Below are 24110 nucleotides of genomic sequence, written 5' to 3'. Positions count from 1 at the left end.
CAAAACATGTAGAGTAATTTCACAGAGCTCTGGCAGCACTTAAAACAGAGCACCTTGTACAGCTCTGCGACAAGGTTTCAAACAAGACAAGAATTAACTGAAAAAAGGAGTAACAGGAATAATGAGAGGCCTAGAAAACAGTCACCAAAATGAGGCTCAAGGAGTGGGTCTTAACAAAAGATGATTCAAATAGCAGCTGTCAAACAGGTGAAAGACATCTGAAAGATACCTGAAAAGAATACCATGATGAATGTTACAAGAAATAATTGGCTTAAATTGCTGCAGAAAAATATCAGATTAGATACTTGGCAGACTTGCTAATAAGAGTAGTGATGTCTTAAAATAGATTTTTGGAGAAGTTTATTGAATCCTATTCATTGTCCTTACAACCAGGATTAGATAAATCTGTCAGGAATGACATCTGTGTAGTTTATCTTGCTTTGAGAAAATGGGTGGATCAGATGGCATCAAGCTTATTCAGTTGGGAAGTACAGGACAGACCTGCTCCAGGAATGAACCAGTGTGAAGAGACTATTGCTTGCATAAATGTTTGTCATTTACTGAAGAGATTTAAAGATGTGTAATGAATGAACTAGGGAGATGGCATGAAAAGAAAAGGAAAGTAATGCCTATGCTGGTCTATGGATCTTGGATAACTTACTTCAGCAAAATTCTGTTTGGCACTGAGGGTATATATGCTCTTGAAAACCTGAGATATGATTTGGGAACATGCTAAATATTTTTAGATAAACTAAAACAAAAATTAATTGAATATATAAATGTTATGCAATGTGAAACATGAAAAAAAATCTTTTAATTGGATATCCAAATCTCACAAATAATTTTTCTGCTTCCATCTGCAGAAACATCTTCTATCTGTAGAAAGACACTCGTATCACACAGAGGGACTGTGTGTGAGGTAGCTGTAAATTAGTTACTCGTCGCAGACTTCAAAAATGCACAAGGAATGAAGACATATTAAAGTAGATGAGGATTTTAGTTGAACTGTGTGGCTACCACATAATAAAAGATATAAGACTTTACTGAATGGTGCAGATAAAATGATTTAATGATTAGATAAAAGGGAGGTATGTCCATTCTCTGTGTTATGTGAGTGAAGAGCCCTGCAGGAGGAACAGCAACAGAATTAAGATCACATTATAAGTCTACCCAAAGAGGAAGATAAAGTGCTTGTGCAACACTGACTTCAGCATTTCCTATCATTTTATCAATTTCATTTTTCTCACTGATTTAATTCTGTTCCTTTTTGAGAATGTTACAATCTCAGTGCAAGATAACATTTTTCCACAATAGGACTGTCTTGCCAGGAATACCTAGTGGCTTTTAAACAATCTAACTCAAGCTAGTGATGAGGGCACATGTGATTTCTCTGGCAAGTAAGGAACAGCAGCTCATTCATTACTGCCTTGAGGTACAATCTGCAGATACTCCCCCCCAATTCCTCTTTTCCCCCACTGTATACATATATACATCCTGGGCAGCTGGAAGCAGATTTTGTACAGCATACAAGTCAGCAGAAATTAACTGCCAGGGTATTCATTCATAGTGTGTCCATTATGTGCTTCAAACCTTTGAGGCTGCGAGACTGAAGTTTGGCCAGATACATCAATACACCTTTTCTACAATAGAAACATAACTGTAGTACTGTACAAAGTGTGAATTCAATGTGAATTTAAGTATTTTAGAAATTTTCATCTGCTGAGGTGCTGACACTTAAAATGTTTCTAGAACACCATCCCATTTAATACTGAGCATTTAGTAAATTACTTTTTAGACAACCAATAACTAATACTTATGCAACTGTAAAGTGTCTCATCTTTGAAAGGTATTTGTCACCTTTAACTGTACCTTATCTCAATGACAGCTCTGTAGAAGTCCCTCATGTTTTTGTGCATTTAAAAATTAAATAGGGCATGCTATCCAATTCTAAGAAAAAATACACAGATGAATAATTAAATTCAGATTCCCCTGATAATTATCAGTTCATATGCTACAAATAGAATTACTGAGAGAATTTGGAATATCCTTTTAAACTGACATGTTCCCACCGAAAAATGCCCACAGCTCTTCCTTTCCTGTCTGTTTTCTAGATGATTAAAAATTAATGGTCAGAAGATTTCTGTATGCTGCAATCAACAGGATCCCTGAGAAAAGAGCTCTTTGCTGAAGTACCATGAAGATATATTTCTTCCAGTATCATCATGTATCTCATGGGTAGAAATCTTTTCCATGAGGTCTGCATTCATGCATCAATACAGATCTGATTTCTCTCTGTTGTTAGAACCTGCTGTCTCTGACAGCTGAACAGACAACCTCTGATTACCAGTACTCAGTACTGTGTGCTTTTGACTTCATACTATTTTGCTTAACCACATTTCCCATCTTCACACTTTATTACTATTTAGCAAAGCTTACATACATTCTGCTGCCCAAAATTTGCTTTTACTGTATTTGGTGCAAATTGTTATGTGAAATTATGGCCTCAAATTTGAGTTTCCTAAAGAAAATCTGTAAAGAAACTACAGTCTTTAACTGGGGTGGTGATTTCTGTCACCAAACATAGGGGTGAGGTGGGCAGAGTGAGTGTTTACCAGGTATGTTCCAGGTCCAGTTCAACACAGACCATCACCTGATACAGAATATGGAAGAAGCAGACAAGAAGGTAAAGAATTTCAAGCTGAATTCAGCTATATACAATGCCAAGATTAACTAATCTTGCCATTTTAACTAATTAGCTTTAGAAATAAAAAATTAACGTGTAAATCCATCTATGAAGTGCCATCCAGATCTACAGATGCCTCTTTTGTCTCATCAGAAACCTGCAAAGCATGTTTATTACTTACCTAAACAACAGGAGTTTGGATAAAAAGCTTTTCAGCAAACTAGTACTACTATTTAAAATGAAAACAACTGTTTAAAAAATATTAACCATAAAGACATGCAACTAGCATTTTGACCAGAGAACAAAAGGAAATGTGTCTACTGAAACAAGATCCTGAGCAAAGAAAATCTTTAGTGGTTGAAAGAGAACTGATGATACATTGTTTATAAATCTGTGAACTAGAGAAAGCAATTTTCATGACAAAATGAATACCTGCATGCAGAGTTTTCTTCCAGTTCACCTCTTATAGCTCTACAGCCTGTTTTCTTCAGCACTCTGCAGTGCAATGGCATAAAAGGAAAAGCCTGAAATCAGGTCAACTAGATATTAAATCTTTTTCGGACACCCTGGAAATCATATTAAGTCATAGAAACATGCCGATTGATGCCTACTGGGATTATTTAAATTAGGCACCTACTTATCTATGCTTTCCTACTTAAAGGTTTTCTTAGCCACCTGTGATGCTTAGGAACTTCTGCAAATCCTTCTAAGGACTTATCTGTTTTTAAAATCAGCCATTTGAATTTTTAGACACCTACTCAGTTTGGTAAATATGTAGCTCACCATCTTACTCTATACATCTTGCAAACAGGCTAACTAATACTTTATACCATCAAATGAGAACGCAAAGCTTAATTAATGCAAAATGACAAAACTCTGTGATATCCCTACTTGAAACACATTATTTCCAGTAAATTATTACTAATAATGCTTCTAGTATTTTTTTGTGTAAAAAATGTAATATATTACCTCATATCCAAATTATTATTTCTATATTCCTTGAAAGCAATAAATTTCAAAATAAAAAAATAAAATTAGAGTGTTTTAAAAAACTTACTAACAAAAGGGGTAAAAATAGATACAAAAAATATAACCATATTACTCTTTCTGATCTTGACTTATTAAAAAAATTTAAATACTTGATGCAGTTTGAAAATGTACTGACAGCTTCTTGTAAACATGCTTAATACAAAAAAATTCTTTTTCTGACATATACATGCATATACTTAAGTCCATAAATCCTGGCTTATATTCAGAGCTCTTGCCTGTATAGTCCAAATCTCAGCACTTCATCAGGCTCCCTGTTTCAAACTTCTCCATCATATTTATCAGGCCCGAGCTACAGTCACTCAACGCTGCATGTATGTGAGATCCTTGGTGTACCTCATTGCTGCATTCAGAGTTTTGCAATTTGGAGAAAATGCCTTGAGAGATAGAAAAAGTAATATTGTTCAGATAAAACTAACTTTACATTTTCAAGTTCCTGCTTCAAATTTGAAGACATTCAAAAAAAAATTTAAAGTGTGAACAAAAACATTTAACTGTCCTACAGGATCAGCTAAAAAATAGGTGACTATATTGGTCAAAGTCAGCTAATAAAGATCACTGATTTTCAGCTGACACTCAAATTTCTGAGTAATGGCAATAGTAAAATAAAATAATGGTAAAGCTATAAAGCCTTATAAGACACAAATGGCTTGTAAAAGTGTGGAATTTTTTTTAAAAGAATCAGCTTATTCCTTATTAACATGCATTATCACTGTATTTTTAATGTGATATGACTTCCTAAGCCATGCTGGCTGATTGCAATACTAATTAAACAAGTTCAATTTATCCAATTATATCTAAGTTGAAATATTTATAAAGTTTTATGTGAGCTAAAATAGCATCTAAAGGGCATGCTGATTAGTCTTCAATTACAGGAAAAATAATGAAAGTAATAAAAGTAATGTGCACAGACCTAGCTAGTCTATGCTTGGTTATCCCATCCAAATTTCAGACATTTAAACTATACTTTGTCAACTGGGGGGGGAGGGGAAGAAAGCAAAAAAGGAAAAAGAAATTCTGTGTAGCTAGTTACATTTAGGTGAAACATCTAGGCATTCTCAGCATATAACCTGTACAGCTTTCTACTGGTTTTTTTCCCAGCTAAAAATGTATGCTAAAATCCACTTGAACTCAGAGTACTAGATTTAATTTACTAAACGGTCCAAAATATAAGGCTCCATGTGCTATCAGTGACAAAAATATTTATGAAATTCCACGTTTCACCCTGTCAGGGAAGAAACATGGTGTTGTACAAGTGGGAGTTATTATTCCAAAGCATGGCTGTTTTTCCCTAGGTTAAATCTCTTTTTGAGCTTAAAGAGATACATCTTGTATAGAGGTACACAGAACTGTGCCTAAATCTTTCCACTTTGTGTTGTTAGTACTTCATTTCTAAAAGATGCAAATACTTTTCTTGTTCTGTGCCAAACACATACGGATTAACATCAGGATCACACAAAGCCAAGTCTTCATATGTCATGTTCTGAAGGAAGAGCTACAGTGACAAATTTTGCTACACTAACTCTTATTTTTCTCTTCCACTAAGTCCATGTTTTTTGTTAACATGTTCTGTGATGCAGGGGACCTACCTCTGATACTCAGTCATATTTTTCAGATCCCTGTCTGCCTCTCAGTTCTCATCAATGTCCAGATCTGTTCTTTGGGAACTTTAGTTACAGATCTCATCCGACAGTAGACCTGTTTGTTAAAAAATACTTAATCTCACTTTGATCTCAAGGATAATGCAGAAAAACAAGCAAGCAGAGCAAGCAACAACATCTTAACTTCTTGGAAAATTTAGCAGAAAGGATACAGCTTAAAATCATTAGACATACTAAAAATAAACAGATTGGACAGTTCTTCACTTTACTAGAAATAACTGAAGTTGGGATAGATCAGAATCACACCCCTGAAGACAAGTGATGCAGGAGGAAAGAAGGCAGGTTTCCTGAAGGAATCTGAGAACTGTCTAAAATTTTTTTAACATATCTGAATATCAACTATTACTTTCTTCAGTTTCTTCTTCTTTGTTTCACTGTGGATTTTTTGTCTTTTTGTGGTTGGGCTTTTGTTGTTGTTGTTAGTTTTTTGTTTTCTTTCCCCCTCCCCCAAGAATGAGGGTGGCAGGTGTACATTAAGGCTTCAAAAGGTCCTGAAGTGAACAGGAACTTAACGGCAACACCCAATATTGCAAAATTCACACAACCCAGAAACTTCTAGATGTGTAGTTCCATATGTGGTTTTAGAAACTTTAAAGTAACATGGTTTTGGGTGAGAAGTGAATATGGTTACCAGGCACCTCATCAGACAACCTGTGGATTGTCTGATGGAAAACTGTCTGGTGGAAAACTGTCCAGACAGTTTTCTGTGGATAAAGAACTGTATTCTTTCAGTATTTTCTTGTATTTATTTAGTATCACAATGTTGAATGCTAAATATGTTTCATTAAAGCTCATTAAATAAGATTAGCATGCATATCAGAAGACTCCACAAACATCGTCCCCCTTTCAATAATAATTTTAAAAATCCATAAATTACAGATGTCCATAAATTATAAACAAATCCAAAAATTATAGAGGTATTCTAAGCAGAGAAATTTAAGTATATAAAAACACAATAAATTCTCATTAAAGCATTAGGAATACTGAAAACTTTAAAAATCAAACAATCTGGTACGTCTGAATTTGTTTTCAGTGAAATATCTGCGTAGTAATGGTTTGTGCTTAAAACATTTCATTGTGAGCTTCTTAAAATTACAAATTTAAAAAACGAAGTAAGACTTGGAAGATGATTCTTTAATGTTACAGATATTTTACCTCATTGATATCTACCAAATTACTAGGACTGAAGCTTTTCTTTTTCTCTGCACCAACATGACTAGTTTATAGCTCTGCTGGTCTAAATTTCTGTTATGGTGTCTGAAACATGAAACTTTACCGTATTTCAGTTTCTTGCTAAGTATAAATGTGACCTGCATCAACAGTGTCTAAGAGTATCTTTTTAGAAGCTAAACACTTTGTTCTGTTTGATTATATTTTTCCACTTTGAACAGAATGATTTTGGCTGGGTGTTGCTTGGGGAAGAGACACAAATCTAAATTTTGAGAGGCCTTTTTTGACAAAATCCACTTTTACTAGAAAAACAAATCGATGCTGGCAGAGCACCTGGAAGAAGCTGCTTCCTCCAGCTGCAAAACTAAAGACCTGCATGCTGTCAAATAATTTATTTCAGAGAGATTACATTATTACTAAAGATGGTAGGCAATGATTTAACCTTATTATTTTTGGCTACATTTCAACTGACAGTTAAATCTACAGTGGATTGCTTAGTAACAAGGCAGATAAAAATGGAAAGGCATAGTGGATTAGCCCAATTTAAGAAGCAAGACTGACATACATTGAATCAGGTTTGTAAAAACTACTTTCATTCACTATTACAAAATAGACATCTGTTTTGTATGGCAATTCCACTTCTAGCAATCTCTTCTGAAGTAGAAAAGATCTGTCAATAGCTCAGGTATTTGACCTAAAAACTCAAAATATGTTAATTAATATATTTAAATCAATTTAACTTTTATAAAATCATAATCTTTTAAAATAACATCAAATATTAAAAACATCAATACATATATTTTATGCTTCCTCCAAACTAGCTGTCTTATACCAAACACACTGCTAAGAGATATAGATTATTAAGTAAAAGTCTTAAAAATACCTGAAATTAATAAAGGTAGCAACAATTTTAAAACGAAAATGTTTAATATGGGATGCCATAAGAATAAAAATCTAGCAATTTAGGTTCATGCTGAATGATAAACAAAACATGGATGGAGTAAACAACTAGTACTAATCTCAGCCCTTCACACAGTGTGATTTCATCCACTGACTCTTTCAACACTTCTAATGAGAAATGAATCATAATTTGGGAGACTGAAGAAAATATTTGAATATTAAAAAATCAAAATCCACATACCTGTCTATCTGTATAGCCTTTCAAGAATTTTTATCCTCTTTTCTGACTGCTTTTCTATACATTTTCTATCTTAGTCTGAGAAGTTAGTTTAGACCCATTGCTTTTGCAAAACGTGATTTTTATTGCTATTTACATATGTAGGGATATTATCAATAACATGAAGTTTTCATAGGTAGGAGAAAATGTATTCCATAAAAAAATTCACAATCAATACAAAATCATCTTGAGCAAATTGTTGCTAACACTAAACTGTCAAAGTGATTCTGAAATTAAATCATGGGGCAATGGGCATATTCCAAAGATTAATTTATTTCTGTGGTGTTTTCCTTTCAAAATACTCAAAGCACAGTTCATTGATCTCATTTAAGTTTAGATTTTGTTATAGCAGGACTAACTGTCAATCACATTCAACTTAAGAAAGAAAACTTCAGGCTATTATACCAAGTACCAGAGCTGTAATCAAAATATGCAAAAAACACTCAAAAGACAATTCCATCCGCATGACCGTACTTTTGTTCCTCATGGCCATTTTTCAAAAGGTCCAGTAATAATATAGTACAGTATGGGAGAATTGTTCCAATAGAAGCATTCAAGTCTGAGCATCATCATCTCATTCACAGTTACACCAGCTTTACAGTGTGTGCTGCACAGCACTGAGTTGCATCCCTGGATAAAAGAATGGCAGCAGGCGGGTTGCTTTCACAAAACACCCCATCTGAGGTGCACTCCATGTCCGTTTTACTTCCCTTTTCATCTCAGGAAAGATGAAGCTAGAAACAGGCTGCAAGAGCTGTATAGGCTTTTTTCACGGAGAATGTCAAGTATACAGTGATCCCAAAGCTCTATGCTACAGTACTGTTTGAGAATTCCTAAGTGTAAAAATGCATATGCACTTTCAAGTGCCAAAGTTTAGAGAAACGTAGAAGGTAAAAACAGACCAAGCGTGAAACACATGCAGTATTATTTAAAGGCTATTAAGCTAAAATTGTAACACCACCCTGGCAGGATCTCTTTATACTGAATTTCTTCTCAGACAATGATTAATGTTCACTTTGATTACTCAACATTTCAGCATGTAATATTTTTATTTCAACATTCTTGTAATGGTAATAACGAACATCTCACATCTGCTGCTTTTCTTTTACACTGACTGCACGTGACTAATTGTGGGCTGAGAACCCAGTAAACATAACCTGGCCTGCTAAAATGAGTGGAAAACAAAACATCCTTACCCAACTCTGGAAAAGCTCCATTTAGAAGACAACCTTTCTTTCTAGACAGTCCAGCTGTTATAAAATCCTTTTGTTTGTTTTCCAAAACAAAACACATGTATGAAATATCTCTAGTTACATAACTTAATACAAGCATTTGCATGGGCTTATTCTGAAAAGTGAGGGTATACTCCCAAAACAGTATCCCTCTGCTGTCAACTGACTGGCTGTGTTCTACAATAGTACTACTATTTAATGACTTTTTTTCAGAAAATGTATTATACAATTTTCCAGAGTCACTGATGAATGCATTCTAAACACAAAAAAATTGGTGTATAAACTCCTACTGGAGCTTGATGACACAATGAAACTAAACTTTGCCTAGAGTACAGGAACACAAATATTTGTCTTTATGTCAACTTTTAAAACCACTACTCTTGAAATAACATTGCAAGGGGACCTCTATTTTGATGAAACTGCACCATAGAATCCTTACATCATTGACATGAAATAAAAATAAATATTTATAGGCTAATACACATCTTCTGTGGTAATTAATTTTTTTAGCATTTTGCTGTCATAAACTTAGATTTGAAATCTACCATTACGAGGAAGTGGAAGACAAAAGGAAATCCTTCAAAACCTCTCTGATGCTGCATTATTTCTGCATTATATGCATAAAGGGACACAGAGGTTAGATAATGTACCACTGAACTGATTGCAGCACTGACAATGCACTGGGATGGAAGCACAGTGTGTCTATTTAATCCACTGATTTCTCAATCATTCTGTTGGATAAGCACAGCCTCACCTTTAGCACATGAACTGAGTTAAAAATATGTGTATCTCAGCCATATTTACAGACTTCTGTACACCTACTCCAGACCAGACCATGAGAGGCCAGAAGGATCACTTCTACCTATAGGACTATTTATAACACAGTACTCCTATATGATAAAATAGGACATAAGCAATGAGGTTAAAACTGGAGGTAATGTTTTTATTACACTAGCAAGAACACAGGGAGAGATTGTAATGGATCAAGTATACAGTATTTAAAAAATAAAAAGCTGCTCATCCAGTATCATCTATATCAACTTATCTACCTCACCTACTTAAATTTCAAAATTGTGGAGACTACCATCTGTTTTATATCTATGTGCAGGCTAGGCTTAGACCTAAAGACTGACTGAACCTTCACACTGGTAAGGAAAAATAAATACTAAATGACAGTATCATCTAACATGTAGTAAGATGTCAGCACACTTTTATCTCATACAAAAAAAAAAAAAAGAAAACATAGCCAGGAGATTACTGTGAATCAAAATAAGAACACTTTCAAGATTCCTAAATTAAAGTCATATTGTCACTGAAAGGAATTATTTTTTTGCTACACCAAAGAGTCCAAAATTCACGTGTAAGGCCTCAGATATCCTGGTGTAAGCATTAGAAATTTGTAATTGTTTTCTTTAAAGGAAAATTAGGATTCTAGATCAAATCCCTATAATTAAAAACTCAAGGTAGTAAGAAAAACATTTTCTAACATAAGATTTAGGATAAAAGCATAAGAACTGTCAGGGTTTAGGAAGCACTAGTTATATCTGATGTTTTTATTTTATCAAGAAGAAACTATCCATTGAGAGGATACTTGATGTTCAATCCAACAGCCAGTCACTCCTGGAAAATAATTCTGTTTTCTAAACTTCAGATGTAGTTTGTGATTACAGTAAAAAAACAAACAAAAACTTCTATACAGCAAATGGTAACTAAAAATCTTTAAATAATAGGAAATACCCCAAATGTATTTTGTTTAAGAAGCTTTAGGGAATTTTTTTCTTTATAAGTAACAAACACAGAGGTTTTCCAACTCATCACTTTAATCTATTACTATAGTTCTCTTGAAGCACTGGATATTATCTAGTAATGAAAAAATTTGTTTGTGTAAGGCTATAGTGTCAGTAAGACACAATACAGTAGCTCCTCTCACATTACTGAATTGCATGCTGTTTCTGAGAAAAAAGGCCCACATTTTTTTCTGCTAGAGAGGATTCAGTTGTTAATGCTGGCAGAACATTCTCCTACTGAAAGTTTTAAGAAAGGATGCTACACAAATTAATTTGTTTTCAGTATTATGAAGTCCCTCCATCTCACAAGTTTCACATCTGCACTGTACCAATGCAGTCCTATGATTTCTGGACTTCAGAATGAGCAGCACAAAATCTTTCATCCAAAAAAGTCTGGGTAAACTAACAGTAATATTTTAAATTTATTATTCTGTCTTCAAATAACTATGAGAGAAAAGAAAGGAGGGTTTAGGACTACAGCAGTAAGATTTGATTATGATCTGAAAACTCAAAAAATGCTGTTGCAAGGAAAGATATACAAAAATTATTTAAATTATTACATTTTCTTTCTGTGTATGTTACATCTAGGTTGTCTAGGTACCTGGAACATAAAGCATACCCTTAATGGTCAACTGGACCAACTTAAAATACCTATCTTACCCCCAAGGGGGACAAGCAACACTTTTTTGCTTACTCAAAATCCTGCCACGGTGTCTGTTGCAGACAGACTTAACCTGGAGCTCTGTTACATTGTGGAACACTCTTACACTGTGCTACTCCAGGGATTAGTGGTTTACACTGCTTAGGATTTGCTACTATTTTGCTTTTATATCATATAATATACTAAAATTGTTGTAGATTGTAGTCTGCAATATATATTTTAGCCAAAACAAATAAATATTGATTTCTGTTATCATACAGTATTTTGTTTTCCAGGAGCTGGAATGGACTGGAACAATGAAAGATTAATTTAGTTCTTTCTTTAATTCTTACCTGAGATGAGTATGTGTGACCATCTGATCCACAAACAGGATTGGTATAAACTACTGGACACTGCTTGCAGTTTGATGAAATGGGACCACCCCTCCACTGTTTATGGCCTAAACCAGCCTCTTTCATACTGTAAGTAAACAAAAAGTATGTAATTCTGATAAGCAGTAGTAAAAATAGAACATATTTCAGGGTATTTCAATGAGCCTTTACAAACAGTAAGCCATAAGTAACTTAAAACACAAAGTTTTCTTCTAAATGAAGAGCTGCCAATGTCTTTGGTATACACTTGCTTACCTTTGTACATTACTCATCGTAGTGATTTCACTTTCTAACTTAGTAGAAAAAGGTGATTAAGATGATGCTTTGGTGAATGTTACACTTATTGATGAGTGAAAGATGTCTGACTTATGTGGCATTTACTCTTCTTTTTGTTATTAAATAGTATGACTAGAACTGTTGTATCAATACTGGTGTTTAAGGAGGCAATATTTAAGTTTCAGAAAACTATATAATAAATACTTCTAATAAATACTGTAAATAAAATACTATAGGTAGGTGGTCCTTCAGAGTACTCTCTGTCTCACTTTGAACACTGCCTTTCACAGATTACAACTTGTAAAATTCAGTCAACACTCAAAGTTCAAAGGGGGAAAAAAAAGCTAATCCACTAGGGCACAGATCAATCTACATATGTGTATGCTGATACAAACAGATATTTAGAGCTAGATGGATCATTTTAACCCAGCTATACTGGGTACGACTAGAAGTCTAAAATAAGTTATGATGCTTCTTCAGAATACTTTGCTAGCCTTCAGTTTGTGGCACATGGCCATCTTCAGACAGACACGCTTTTTCTCTGTAGCTTTGAATTATTTTTTATTCATTAATTTTTCCAATTGTTTTTTTCAACTATGAAAGTATTTAGTAGCCACTGTATCCTGAAACAGCTGTTTTATGAGAGTTGCCCAGTTCACAGACTGACCAAAGAATATGTTTTACACATTAACTTCTTGCATATAAACAAAAAAAATTAAACAATAACACGTGATTTTTATATTGTGTTTTCTGCTTAGGATCTTAGTGAGGAATCTAAAATTGATTACACTTAGAACACAGCAATGACTTATCAGGATACACACAAATGTTCAAACCTATAAAAAACTCAAATCAAATATTCTTGAATGAAGCAGAACTCTTTCAGGTTGGTTAACCTACAGATAATCTAGAACTATTTTGCTAGTAATGAATCACCGTTTGAGAAGAACTTGTCTGGAGTAATAAAAATAAATGTGAGAAAATAAACTTCTCATTCTCTGGTTCTATATTGGGCAGCATAAAAGGCTAAAAGCACACACCTAACAGTAAAGTGGTGATGACAGAAAACAAAAGCCCATTTTCAAGCTATGCTAATATTCTTATGCTGTGCATAATTTCAGCTGTAAATGTGGTCTTTTAGAAGGAAAAAAAAAATCACAGAAGTTATGGAAGTTTACATTCAGACTATGCCGGTGTGGTGAAATTTTGAACTGCACAGATATTTTAGAGTGTCAACAGGAGCCTGAAACACTGTACACAGAAGCTGTCTGTTACTGGTGGAAAAGTCAGTCATAGCTTCAGTTATGTGTAGCATAATGAGTGGTAAAATATGAATACAGGAAGTTTTTATGTCCACTAGGAAGTATTAAAAAAGGAAACAATTCAAACATACCACCCTAATTAAGAATAAAGAGCAATCCTTTCTGCTGAGTTGCATAATTTGAAGACTAAGAAAAATCATCTTATTTCTATTATATTAAGAAAAAGCAAAGTTGAACTGTATATTATGCATAATATACAGTAATAATCTGACTACTGCTGTTCCTCTCACTTGACTGAGAGTTTTCCAATCATTCACATGAGTTCCAGCATCATTAGATTATATAGATGGCTGCATCTTTCTCTTACTTCTTGTTACTTTTATGGCTAACAATTATCCAGAAATGCCCCAGACTACTGACAGGACCAGTGTCCCAACTATTAACATGATGCAATTTCTGTTTATCAGAGATAGAGTAACTTTAAAATGCTGCACAAATCCATTTCAAAAGTTCCAGACATCAGAGAGAAGCTCACTGATATCAGCGAAAAACAGAAACTGGAAGCAGAATTTGAGAGACACATGGTGGTCTCTCATGCCTAAAACATGTCAAAGAAAGGACTAGTGGTGCTTTAGTATCTGTGCTCTCTTGTGCATGTCCTCGATGTAGAAAGACAAAAAAAGGCAGAGAAAGGTAAACAAAAAGCCCCTTTGGATGGAGATAAGTAAAATCACCTGAAAGAAAAGAGAATGATGTGTCTCAAAGGATTGAAAGGAGAATGGAAACTAGAATAAGCTCAGAACACAGAAATCACAGGTCTGTGAAGAGTGAAGAAGTATGAAAAAACCAGAAAATATCTGATGTAGTCAGATAGATTACCTTCCCTCAACTAACCTCTGCTTTGTTGGGCTTTTAAATGCAGTGTCCCAGGGTACTCATTTAAGATGAAGAACATTATGTTTCCTGTTTTACACAGAAGTCCCCTGAGACCTTCAGCAGATGACTGTTATCAAAAACTGGGTTTCTACATAACTAACAATATTTTTGTAAAAAACCTATATTTGTATTTTTCCAAACTTGAAATGGAATGTACAATGATAAACAAATTATAAAAAATGATACTTTGAAGGTATCAATCCAGAGATACCTTATCATGGAAACGGTCTGTATAGATATCTATTCAGAAGCTTTAGTACAATGATGCCAAAACTAGATTCTGTGTTATCAAAGATGGTGAATAGTTATTTTTGATTGTCAGTCACTGAGATGATTGGAAAATATGAAAAGTCAATTAAAAGTATTTTTAATGCTAGCTATGGTAGATACGTGCATTTCATAAAATACATGAAAAATGCATTTTACTTATGTACTAAAACATTTCCTTTCACCATTACTTTAACTGAATCAGATTGTTTCTGTTGACTATTTCGTTGTAACCAGGTGTTGTGGTTATTTTTTTTACAGCTAGGCAATGAGCCAGCATACAAACTATTGACATGGAAATAACTGAGAAACTACTGTGATGACATAAATCGTGTTGAATTAAGATCACAATATCATGAAGTAAGTACATTACTTAACCCCAGTATGAATAACTGGTTATCATTAATGTGAGATATGCAGATAAAGCAATATATTTTTACATTTTAAAATGTTAGACAAGAAAAAAAATTAGCAAACAAAGAAGTTGGTTGCTTCACTTTAATAAATCGCTTCCTTGTATTTATTATAATTCAACATGCAAGAAAAAATCCAGATCACTGCAACTTGTAGCTAATGAAATTTTTCCATTTAATTTTGTGATTCCGCTTCAAACACTATAAACGCTCTGACACTTCGTTAGTACGTTGTCACAATAAATATATGATGCCATGTGACAGTCAACCTCTTCCACTGATAAATTTTCTAAATTTCCTGAAAAGGGCTTTGGTATCTGTAAAATAACTACTACTGAATATGCAAGCTCCACCTTATGTGACCTTGTTGACATCTAAAGGGTAAAATGAAATATATGGGCTTCATTTATCAGCAATGCTTGTGATTGCATTAATTTGCATATACCAAATGTGCATGTCTGCCTAGAAACATAATTAGCCAATCTGCCCAATTACTTTAGCCTATGTACCTGTTTGCATACATAAACTTACCTTCCTGTATACACAGTGATTGTGCCTGCAAATACTTTGAGAATGCTTAACATAACCCATTTATAATTTAGCTTCAAACAACTCTTTGGCAACATGACATATTTAATGATATCTATAAAATGCATGAGTGCCGAATTCACTTGAAAAACGGTATTTCATACCTAGATTTGATAATCTTCAAACACATTTCTTCAAATACCGACTAGTAGACAAACATCTGAGTTACTAAAAACTTATCTTTGAAAGAACTCTTCAAACTCTTCTCTAATAACTACATTTGCATCTTTAGAAGATTTTAGAGTTATTCCAATTTAGAGAGACTGCCTGATTATGTTTTGCCACGGTCTTTGGAGGACAGTCAGTCTGTGTCAGATTAACATAATCAGAAAAAAACACCTGTATTATAAAATCTAACTTGCTTTCTTTAGAGTTGGCTGGATTTCCTTCAAAGTTGCCTTTTCATGTAGAAGCATCCTGGAAGAAAACTACAGTTGTCAATATACTATTGAGATATTTCTTTCAAATGTCAAAAGATACGCCTACTATGTTACTATGAAATGATCTGACATAGTTCCATGCATTTCCTACATATTTAACTAGAAATGATCACATACACAGAGCTGAAGTAGATTTGGCTTAGTAAATACTGGAGATGTGGAAAGCATTCATGTATATCACAGACCTCATTTTCTGTCACAAAAACCACGCATACAGATTTTTCTAAAGACAGAGTGCAAGTTGACTCAATATCTGTAATAGCTCTATCACAAGATCTGTTTAAATTAGCAGATACATAACATTACTTCAACAGAAACACATGAGGCACGAGCATAAACAATATCTAGATAATGAGACAACTAAATAAATTAGTATCTAACATTTTTACCCCAACTTTGAGCAGAACTAACAAATCTGTTTGTATGAACAAAGATAAAGTATTACCAAAGATAACGAACAAGAGTGCATCTTCCCATAGCATATTGGTATTAAATGTTGAATTCCTTGAAATCAGCATAGTCTCACCTAGTGATACTGGAGACATCCTTCATCCTTATTTTTATGGCTTCAGAATACATACTGAACTACCTAGTGGATAATCAGGTCAGAGGAGAGCACAATCCAGGGAGGGTTGTTTGTTTTAATAAGAAAGCCACAGATACATAAGTAATTTCCTGTATGACTTCTGTGAACTTTACACCTTTTATTCCTGCCTACTCCACAAATCCTTTTACTTAGAAGTCTTGAGCCACAGAGGCTGTCAAAACTTTAGACTTGACTGCTAAAGGTAAGACTTGAGCATAAACCATATTCTCACTGCCTCTAAGAAACCCAGACATGCTGATCAATGAAGGACCAAAGTACACTCCATCACCCAACAAGTATCAGCAGTTCAAACCATGAGAACGGGGATGACTGGCACATATTTCACAGAGTTAACTCACAGCTAACTGCCTAACTTTCTTCCTAAGGACTGAGGTTTCATTATGGTAGGGATTAATAACCTTGGCACAGACTTCTGAGGAAACTACTAAACTGTGAGAAAGAGCTGTCAGAAATTATGTACAGCGGAACCATAGAATATAAGAAAGGTAAAACTGCAGACAGAACTAAGATTGTTGACATAAGGTCAGTCGAGGTAAAGGGAAAACAAGCCACATGTATGAAAAGTTGTAAAATCATAAAAGCAAACACCAAGTCAGAAGTTTAAACAATACTAAGGATCAGCCCATTTCAATGAGTCATGGAAGTCTACACATGTTGTACTTAAACTGTCAGGCAAGCAAGGACCCACTGAGTACCTTGCAAGAGCTAGAGAGCATCTTCACATACAGTCTGAAAGCAAATTAGCCCTAGCTAAATATTGTGTCTATTTGGTGATAAATACTTTTATACTTTCAGGTAGCACGTATCCTGTTTACAGAGCCTTTGTAACCTATAAAAACTGCTTGAACTCCAGAGAGCAAAGATTGTAACTATAGTTTCACAAGTTCAGCGTACGATGGAAGAAAAACTTGGATGAAGCGGGTGTATACACATGGCAGAACAATCCACCCAACTATCATGGGATGTCTAATTTGACTCTTCAACATAGTTATTCTGGCCTCCAACATAGGAGTTAGAGAACAGTGAAGTTACAGGAGATACAGAAAAAGATCTTTCAATTATTTTGAAACTATAAAAACATATATTATCATTTATATGATAAAGATGTTTCCTTTGCTAGTTATTTTTTTCACATATTATAGATCATACAAAATTACCTTGGCAAAATTGACTTAATAATTTTTAAGTTTATCAACTAACCAACTGTTTTTCCTAATTCAAGTTGTTTAGAAGATTTCTTCCACTTCATGGAAGTATGAAGTAAACATGACGTCTTTCAGTACATATATACATTTTTACTGACTGAACAGACAGTAAGAAACTAACAATCTTCTACCTAACACGGTTATTTAAGTGCTATTTATAAAAAAAAAAGGGGCTCTATTATTATTTTACTCTGTAAAATTTTAAAAAGTTCATTACATCCCTCACTAATAATCAATAGTTAACTCTTCCACAGCAGAAACCAAGAGCAATAAAGTTGAGAAGGTTTGAACAGCTTGAATGATAACATGGGATGCTCACAATTTTAAGTAATTCCAGAATGAAGGCCTCAAATAATTTAATACATATTTTAGTGGATATAATGTATGTGTAATATTAAAAAAGAAACTGAGATTTATGCGCACACATATCCCACTTTAGCAAAATAACAATGTATTATTTTAGGAAGATTTTTTAATAGCGTATATTAACCTATGAACTTAGACTTCACCTTCTGACCACTTGCCAAGATATGCAAATGTCTTTCACAAGTGCTTTTTATGCTAATCTAAGTGCTTGACCTTGTCATAATGTGATGGTTTAATCATTTCTCTTTGAGTTATTATATTTTTTCAGAAGTGTTTTCATTTTATAAAGCTCAAAGAATTACTTAATAGTTCTCAAACCTACTTTGCAAAGACAGAACATTACAGAGATTTTCCGTGTGTACTCATCCTTGCAGAGTTTACTTCTTCGAATACATATATACTCACTATGTATTAGTTTTACTGGAAAAAGACATCAATTAATTTGTGCTCCAAAAGAAAGTAGAGATTTTTCAACATTTTCCAATACAGACAACATCGAAACCAAAACAATCTTTTTCTTTTACACATTATTTAATGAAGTTGAAAACGTGTTTATTTTTTAGACAGAAACCAGTTCTCTTCAGTCAATAAAGATAATTTTAAGAATTTCATCTAATAACCAGAGGATTGTGTCATGTGTTACATTCATATACTTTGTTGAACAGGAATCCAAAATTCCTTCTTAACAAGCGAAGTGCAATAACCTGATTTGAATAATGTCACTTAAATGTGAGTCCTATGTCTCAGCATGTTTTGCATTTGCAAAACTGCAAGGTCAGGTATTGTTTTCATTCTTTAATGATTCTGTATTATTGAGAGAGAAGTCAAAGTTATTAATTCGGAATCTGTTTTGCATATGATGCTTTTTGTTACCTGTGTATGATAGCCCTATGTCATCAGAAAGCATCTTAATGGCTATGATTCATTAAAAAAGAGTGAAGAAAAATAATTTAAACATGAAAAACAGATCAAATGAAACATAATAAAATAATTAATAATCACTTCTACAACCCTAATAGACAAATAGTGATAGTATTTTGATTAATACTACTATTAGGATGGCCAATCCTACAAGACTCACTACTTTATGTAACATAACTACAGAATGGTTTTCACTAGAAAACAGATAATTTTCTTATTGCCTCAAAACACCGGCTGCTACGAAAATGTTCTTTGGCCATTACAGGAGTAACCTGATATTCCACTGATCAGATTCAGAACCCTGTAGAGTGATTCTCACACAATCTATCATTCTCACTGCCTGGCAAGCGCAAGTTGCGCTCCTGTTGCCCATGCTCCCAGCTCTTTCTTCCCTCATGCGAGATCAATCACACTGTCTTTGAAAATGAAGACAGAAAAGAAGGAAGAAAAATCCATTAATAAGCATCACAGTAATCAATATCTTAAAGAAGGATTTCCATTTTCTCCCTTTAATATTATCATCATATGTCTGCTTTGTCAATCACTTGAATTTTAGGGCTGGTAAGCAGTCTAAATCTGTTATTTCTTTGAAGTACTTAAAAACCTTATTTGCACTCCTCAAAATTACCCAAAGAGTTAAATATAGAGGCTTATAGGTAAGAAATACCAGTTATTGATCAATTACAAAAGAACATGCTTTTTTCCTTCTGAATAGTCAGTATAGAAGGTAACTAAAGAAACATTATTTCTGCAAGGTGACTAATGAAATGCAGGAATTAAAATAATGTATCGCTTGACCATTTAAGTTTTTCAGTTTTTCTGTACTTGCTCATTTTTTCCCAAACTCGACCATTTGTTTACTTTTAAAAAGAGATCCACTCACTGTCATCTCTTATCTATTAAAAGGTATTGTCATATCCATATACCAATGCTGAAATTACTTCAAGTTGATAGTACGTTCTCAAGAATGACATTTGTAATATTCTGGAAAACACACCAACTTCCCAGCAATGACATAAATGTTAAGATGATGCAACTCCCCTCAGGATTAAAAAAAACAACAAACAAATCAAAACAAAAAACCACACACGCCAGCCAAAAAACAACCTTTCACACTTTCTTACATATTCATATAATGTATCTGATCAAATCTTATTACTTCTTAAAAATCTAGTTGTATCCTCTATTCATGTTCCTCCAAGGAATATAAAACCATTTGTCAGCTCTAATACCTTCTTTTTTTTTTTTTTTTAAATAGGATTGATAAAAGGAGTTTTGCTCTCTCCCAGAAACGTTTAGGTTTTTTCCCCAAGAAAATTGTTTTGGATTTGTGTCCACTTATTTTGTTATCCTAAGGCAGATATTTCAGAATCTGTTTCCTCTGTTCAATGAGAGCAAAGAATACAAAATACAGTTTTGTATTTAAAGTGACAAAAAGAGATGATAAAATCTATACGAGTTCTTCTATGCAAAGATTCCTTTTTCAGTGCTCCATGTATACCATACACGAACTAAAATTGCATAGTCAGAGCAGGTAAAATTAGGGACCGCCTACTGACAGCAGCATGATCTTAGACCTGCTTTATTTTCAGGTCATGAAACAAGGAAGAGTTGAAGATCTCTGTTCTAAGATATTTAAACTCTATGGTAAAATTCAGCTTTTTACAAGAAGAAAGAGTTTTAAGTGTTGAGTGTTTTAAATTATTCTTTCAGAGTAGTAAGGGAGAGAATAAAATGGTAAACAAAATAGCAAACACCTGAGGAAACAATGCTTTAGCCTTCTCTTAGTATTTCTATTTCCCATTTGTTAATTCTCTCAAATATGTCTGCCATTCTTGGCTTTATAAATTCATTCTAATCTGTTTAAAAAACCCTCCAAATTTGATAAAACCAGCTTCACTTTTCATCTCTGGAAGAAGGCAAAAGCATTCTGCTGTGATCCAGGACACTTAATCAGAATAATCACCACAGTCAAGGACAAAAGCCTACCTCTCAATGAAAAATGCCTTTATAAATATTTTTATTATACTGATTTTAATTTTAAAGTGTCCTTTCCAAAAAACCCCAAAAACTCTCATGTTGTGTAATGACTGTAAAGCGTGGAGGAATAGCACAGTGTTTGCATCTGCCTCCAAAACCACCCTTTGTCAAACCAGGGCTGTAGGCTGACTTCTGCAACCTCCTACTATCTACAGTCCTTAAGGTCATGGCCAACTCAATGCTGTCTGTAGCACTTTAACTTCTGTTTAGACTATAACAAGGTTATTATATTAGTCCTGTGATTCCTTATGTTCTCCACTGGAGTTAAAAAAAAAAAAATCACAGCTGCTTTCTTTCAAGTAAGATCTCTAAAACATGGTACTGCATCACTACAAGTATTAGTGCAACAACTCCTAAAATTATTATTATAGATTTTTACTAGTACTCACAAATCCCTAACTCATTACAATTATGTATTTGACATTACCATTTCAAAGCCAAATGTCATGCTATGGGTTTATTCAAATTGGTTTTCAACATTTTTAAGTGTGGAGGTTTGTCACTCTGATATACCATGCTTCTTTCTTATCTTCACAAGTTATTTATAACAAAATGTATATTAGTATGTATTGAGATGTACACAAATGGATGCACATACATTGAAAATCCTCTTGAGTTCTGTGGTCTTGATTACTTGATGCACAGCTCATACTAACTTTTGCAATTAGCAGCAGAACACACTACCTCAGTTCATGTACCTTGCTTAAATGACAAGTCATTGATTTACAACAAGCAAAGCAGAGGTTTACTCTTCTCTATCGCATCCCAGGTATAACTGACAAAATCATGGGACTACAGGGGAAAACAAATACAATAAGGTTGGTATTAATGGGGCAGCTTGCACAAGCTTTCTCCTGTTCCCTTAAAAATAAAAATGCTCAGCTGCCTTTTTTTCCCTGTTCCTCCATAAAAAGAAAATGGGATATATACATTAATAATACGGCAACTGGCAAATTGATTTGCTGCACTACCTATAGTGGAATGTTTTCCTGTATTGACGCATTTGTGTATGTTTTATTGTATTTAATTATATCAACTATAGTTTTAGCACTTCAACAGAAAAAGTGTATGGCACAATATAACTTTTGGAAGTATCTTAAAATCAGCACGTTCCACTTGAGACTCTTAGCTCTGAATTTGAAAGAAATTTTTACTGCATTCACTGCAGTTGCTACTTGTCTTTCCTTTATTTATATTGATGGTATTTCCACTATTATCATGGCTTTTCTCACACCAACTGAGACATGGGGAGAGAAGAGGGAATAATCCATTCTTTAAAGGACAAAATTTACCTGAAATTATTTTCTAACATCACATACAGCAGTGTATTTCAAGCTTAGTAGCTTATTTTCTTATGATGTATATGTCACACAGAACTATTTTGAGGCAAAATTGAAAAATTGAAGGAGAGACATAAGGAACTATATGCCTCCAGATTGTATTTAGCAATTCCGAGCTCCTCATTACACCTGTGATGAGCAATAAGCCACTTTTAGAAAGAATACATTCAAAGTATTCATGTTCAAGGATCTGAGTATCCCTTAATTGCATAAGTGAATCAGAGTTGCCTCAGAGTCTCTTTATGGCACATAACCTTGCAGTCATCCATTTTAATAAATGTTCTTTGCTCTTTAGCACAACTTTACAGTGAGCGTTACTTCTCCCCCCCCACCTCCTGCTTTAGCTTTCATTCTACAGTATTCAATTCCATTCATCAGTGTGTCCATCTGCATGGTTGATGCTGCTCCCACCTATAGCTCATCTTTCTAAACCTGACAGTTTTAATTTACTGTTCTCTCCACCTCCAGAAGTACCACACCTCTTTTGCTTAAAGAGTAAAAATGGAATTTTTTACATTAAACTGCTCTATTACAGGCATTGTGTAATATAATTCTACCTACCCTGGACATCCATTTACATTTAACAAGTTTGAAGTGGACTCATACTAGTCTAAATTCTGCTAAACAGAAACCTACATAATAGACACAACTAAACCTCCTTATGTACTATCTACTGCCAGGTGCTGAGGAGTAATACAAGGGCACATTGGAATAGAACACGGGATAATGGTTTTACAGTGAAGAACAGCAGGTTTAGACAGAGAGAAATTCTTCACTATGAGAGTGATGAGGCACTGGAACAGGTTGCCCAGAGGTGCTGCGGCTGTCCCATCCTTGGAGGTGTTCAAGGCCAAGTTGGATGGGGCTTTGAGCAACCTGCAGTAGCGGAAGGTGTTCCTGCTCATGGAAGGGGGGTTGTACTAGATGATTTTTAAGGTCCTTTACAACCCAGACTATTCTATGATTCTATGAATAAGGCTTGAAATGGGCCAGCTATCTTGAAAATTCTAGTGCTAGTATTACACTCCCTTTATTCTGCCACCTAAACACATTATCTTCCCAAAATAATTTCAAAAGCATCACAATATCATGCCTTGTTATACATTCTAAGTTATGGCACACACTTGGACAGAAAATTGTCTTATCCAAGGGTGCTCGGAATTACAAGTAATCTCTATATGGTATTTAAATTAAAACTAAAATAGTATTATCTCGAACTAGTTTTGCTGTTGCGATTATGTTAGGTCACTGGTGACAAAGGCTGTGATGTTTTTAGATGATGGTGTTAATCAGGTGTTAGAAGAGTACTTGCAAGCTTCAGAAAGCACTGCTTTACAGTTGATGAATTTTTAAGAGAATGTTGTATGTCTGTGTATCAGTGCCTCACAAAACTTAACTTCTGCATTCTGGCACTGGTTAACAGCTATGCCATGTCTACGAAAGAAAGAATCCCTTTAGATCATGTAGCCAACTGACAACTTCCTGCACTCTAACCTTCCAAGTGCTCCTTAGAAAGATAGAAGAGCACCAATTCTCTCATTCCTGCAGAGGAGGAGGAAGAGGACAAAAAAACAAACAAAAAAGAGACAGAAAGGCTTTCAGCCTGGTATTATCTTTTCTGTCACTACAGGATCTCCTGAATTTATGAATGGTGCCTGAT

The 24110-nt window shown here is 34.2% G+C and overlaps 1 protein-coding gene across 3 annotated transcripts in view; it reads right to left on the bottom strand.

Moving 5' to 3' along the window:
* The window catches only part of SPOCK3 (SPARC (osteonectin), cwcv and kazal like domains proteoglycan 3), a 179813-nt gene that overhangs the window by 55433 nt on the left and 100270 nt on the right, over positions 1-24110 (bottom strand). For all 3 annotated transcript variants that reach the window (XM_051790187.1, XM_051790188.1, XM_051790189.1), the window contains one exon: positions 11751-11877. In XM_051790187.1, the coding sequence (XP_051646147.1) occupies positions 11751-11877 (127 nt within the window). The remainder of the gene's footprint in view (positions 1-11750; positions 11878-24110) is intronic.

Source organism: Manacus candei, unplaced genomic scaffold, assembly GCF_025592945.1.
Source record: "Manacus candei isolate 608988 ecotype Guabito, Panama unplaced genomic scaffold, ASM2559294v1 h1tg000028l, whole genome shotgun sequence".
Lineage (NCBI taxonomy): Eukaryota > Metazoa > Chordata > Aves > Passeriformes > Pipridae > Manacus > Manacus candei.
This window is presented reverse-complemented; position numbering and strand designations above follow the sequence as displayed.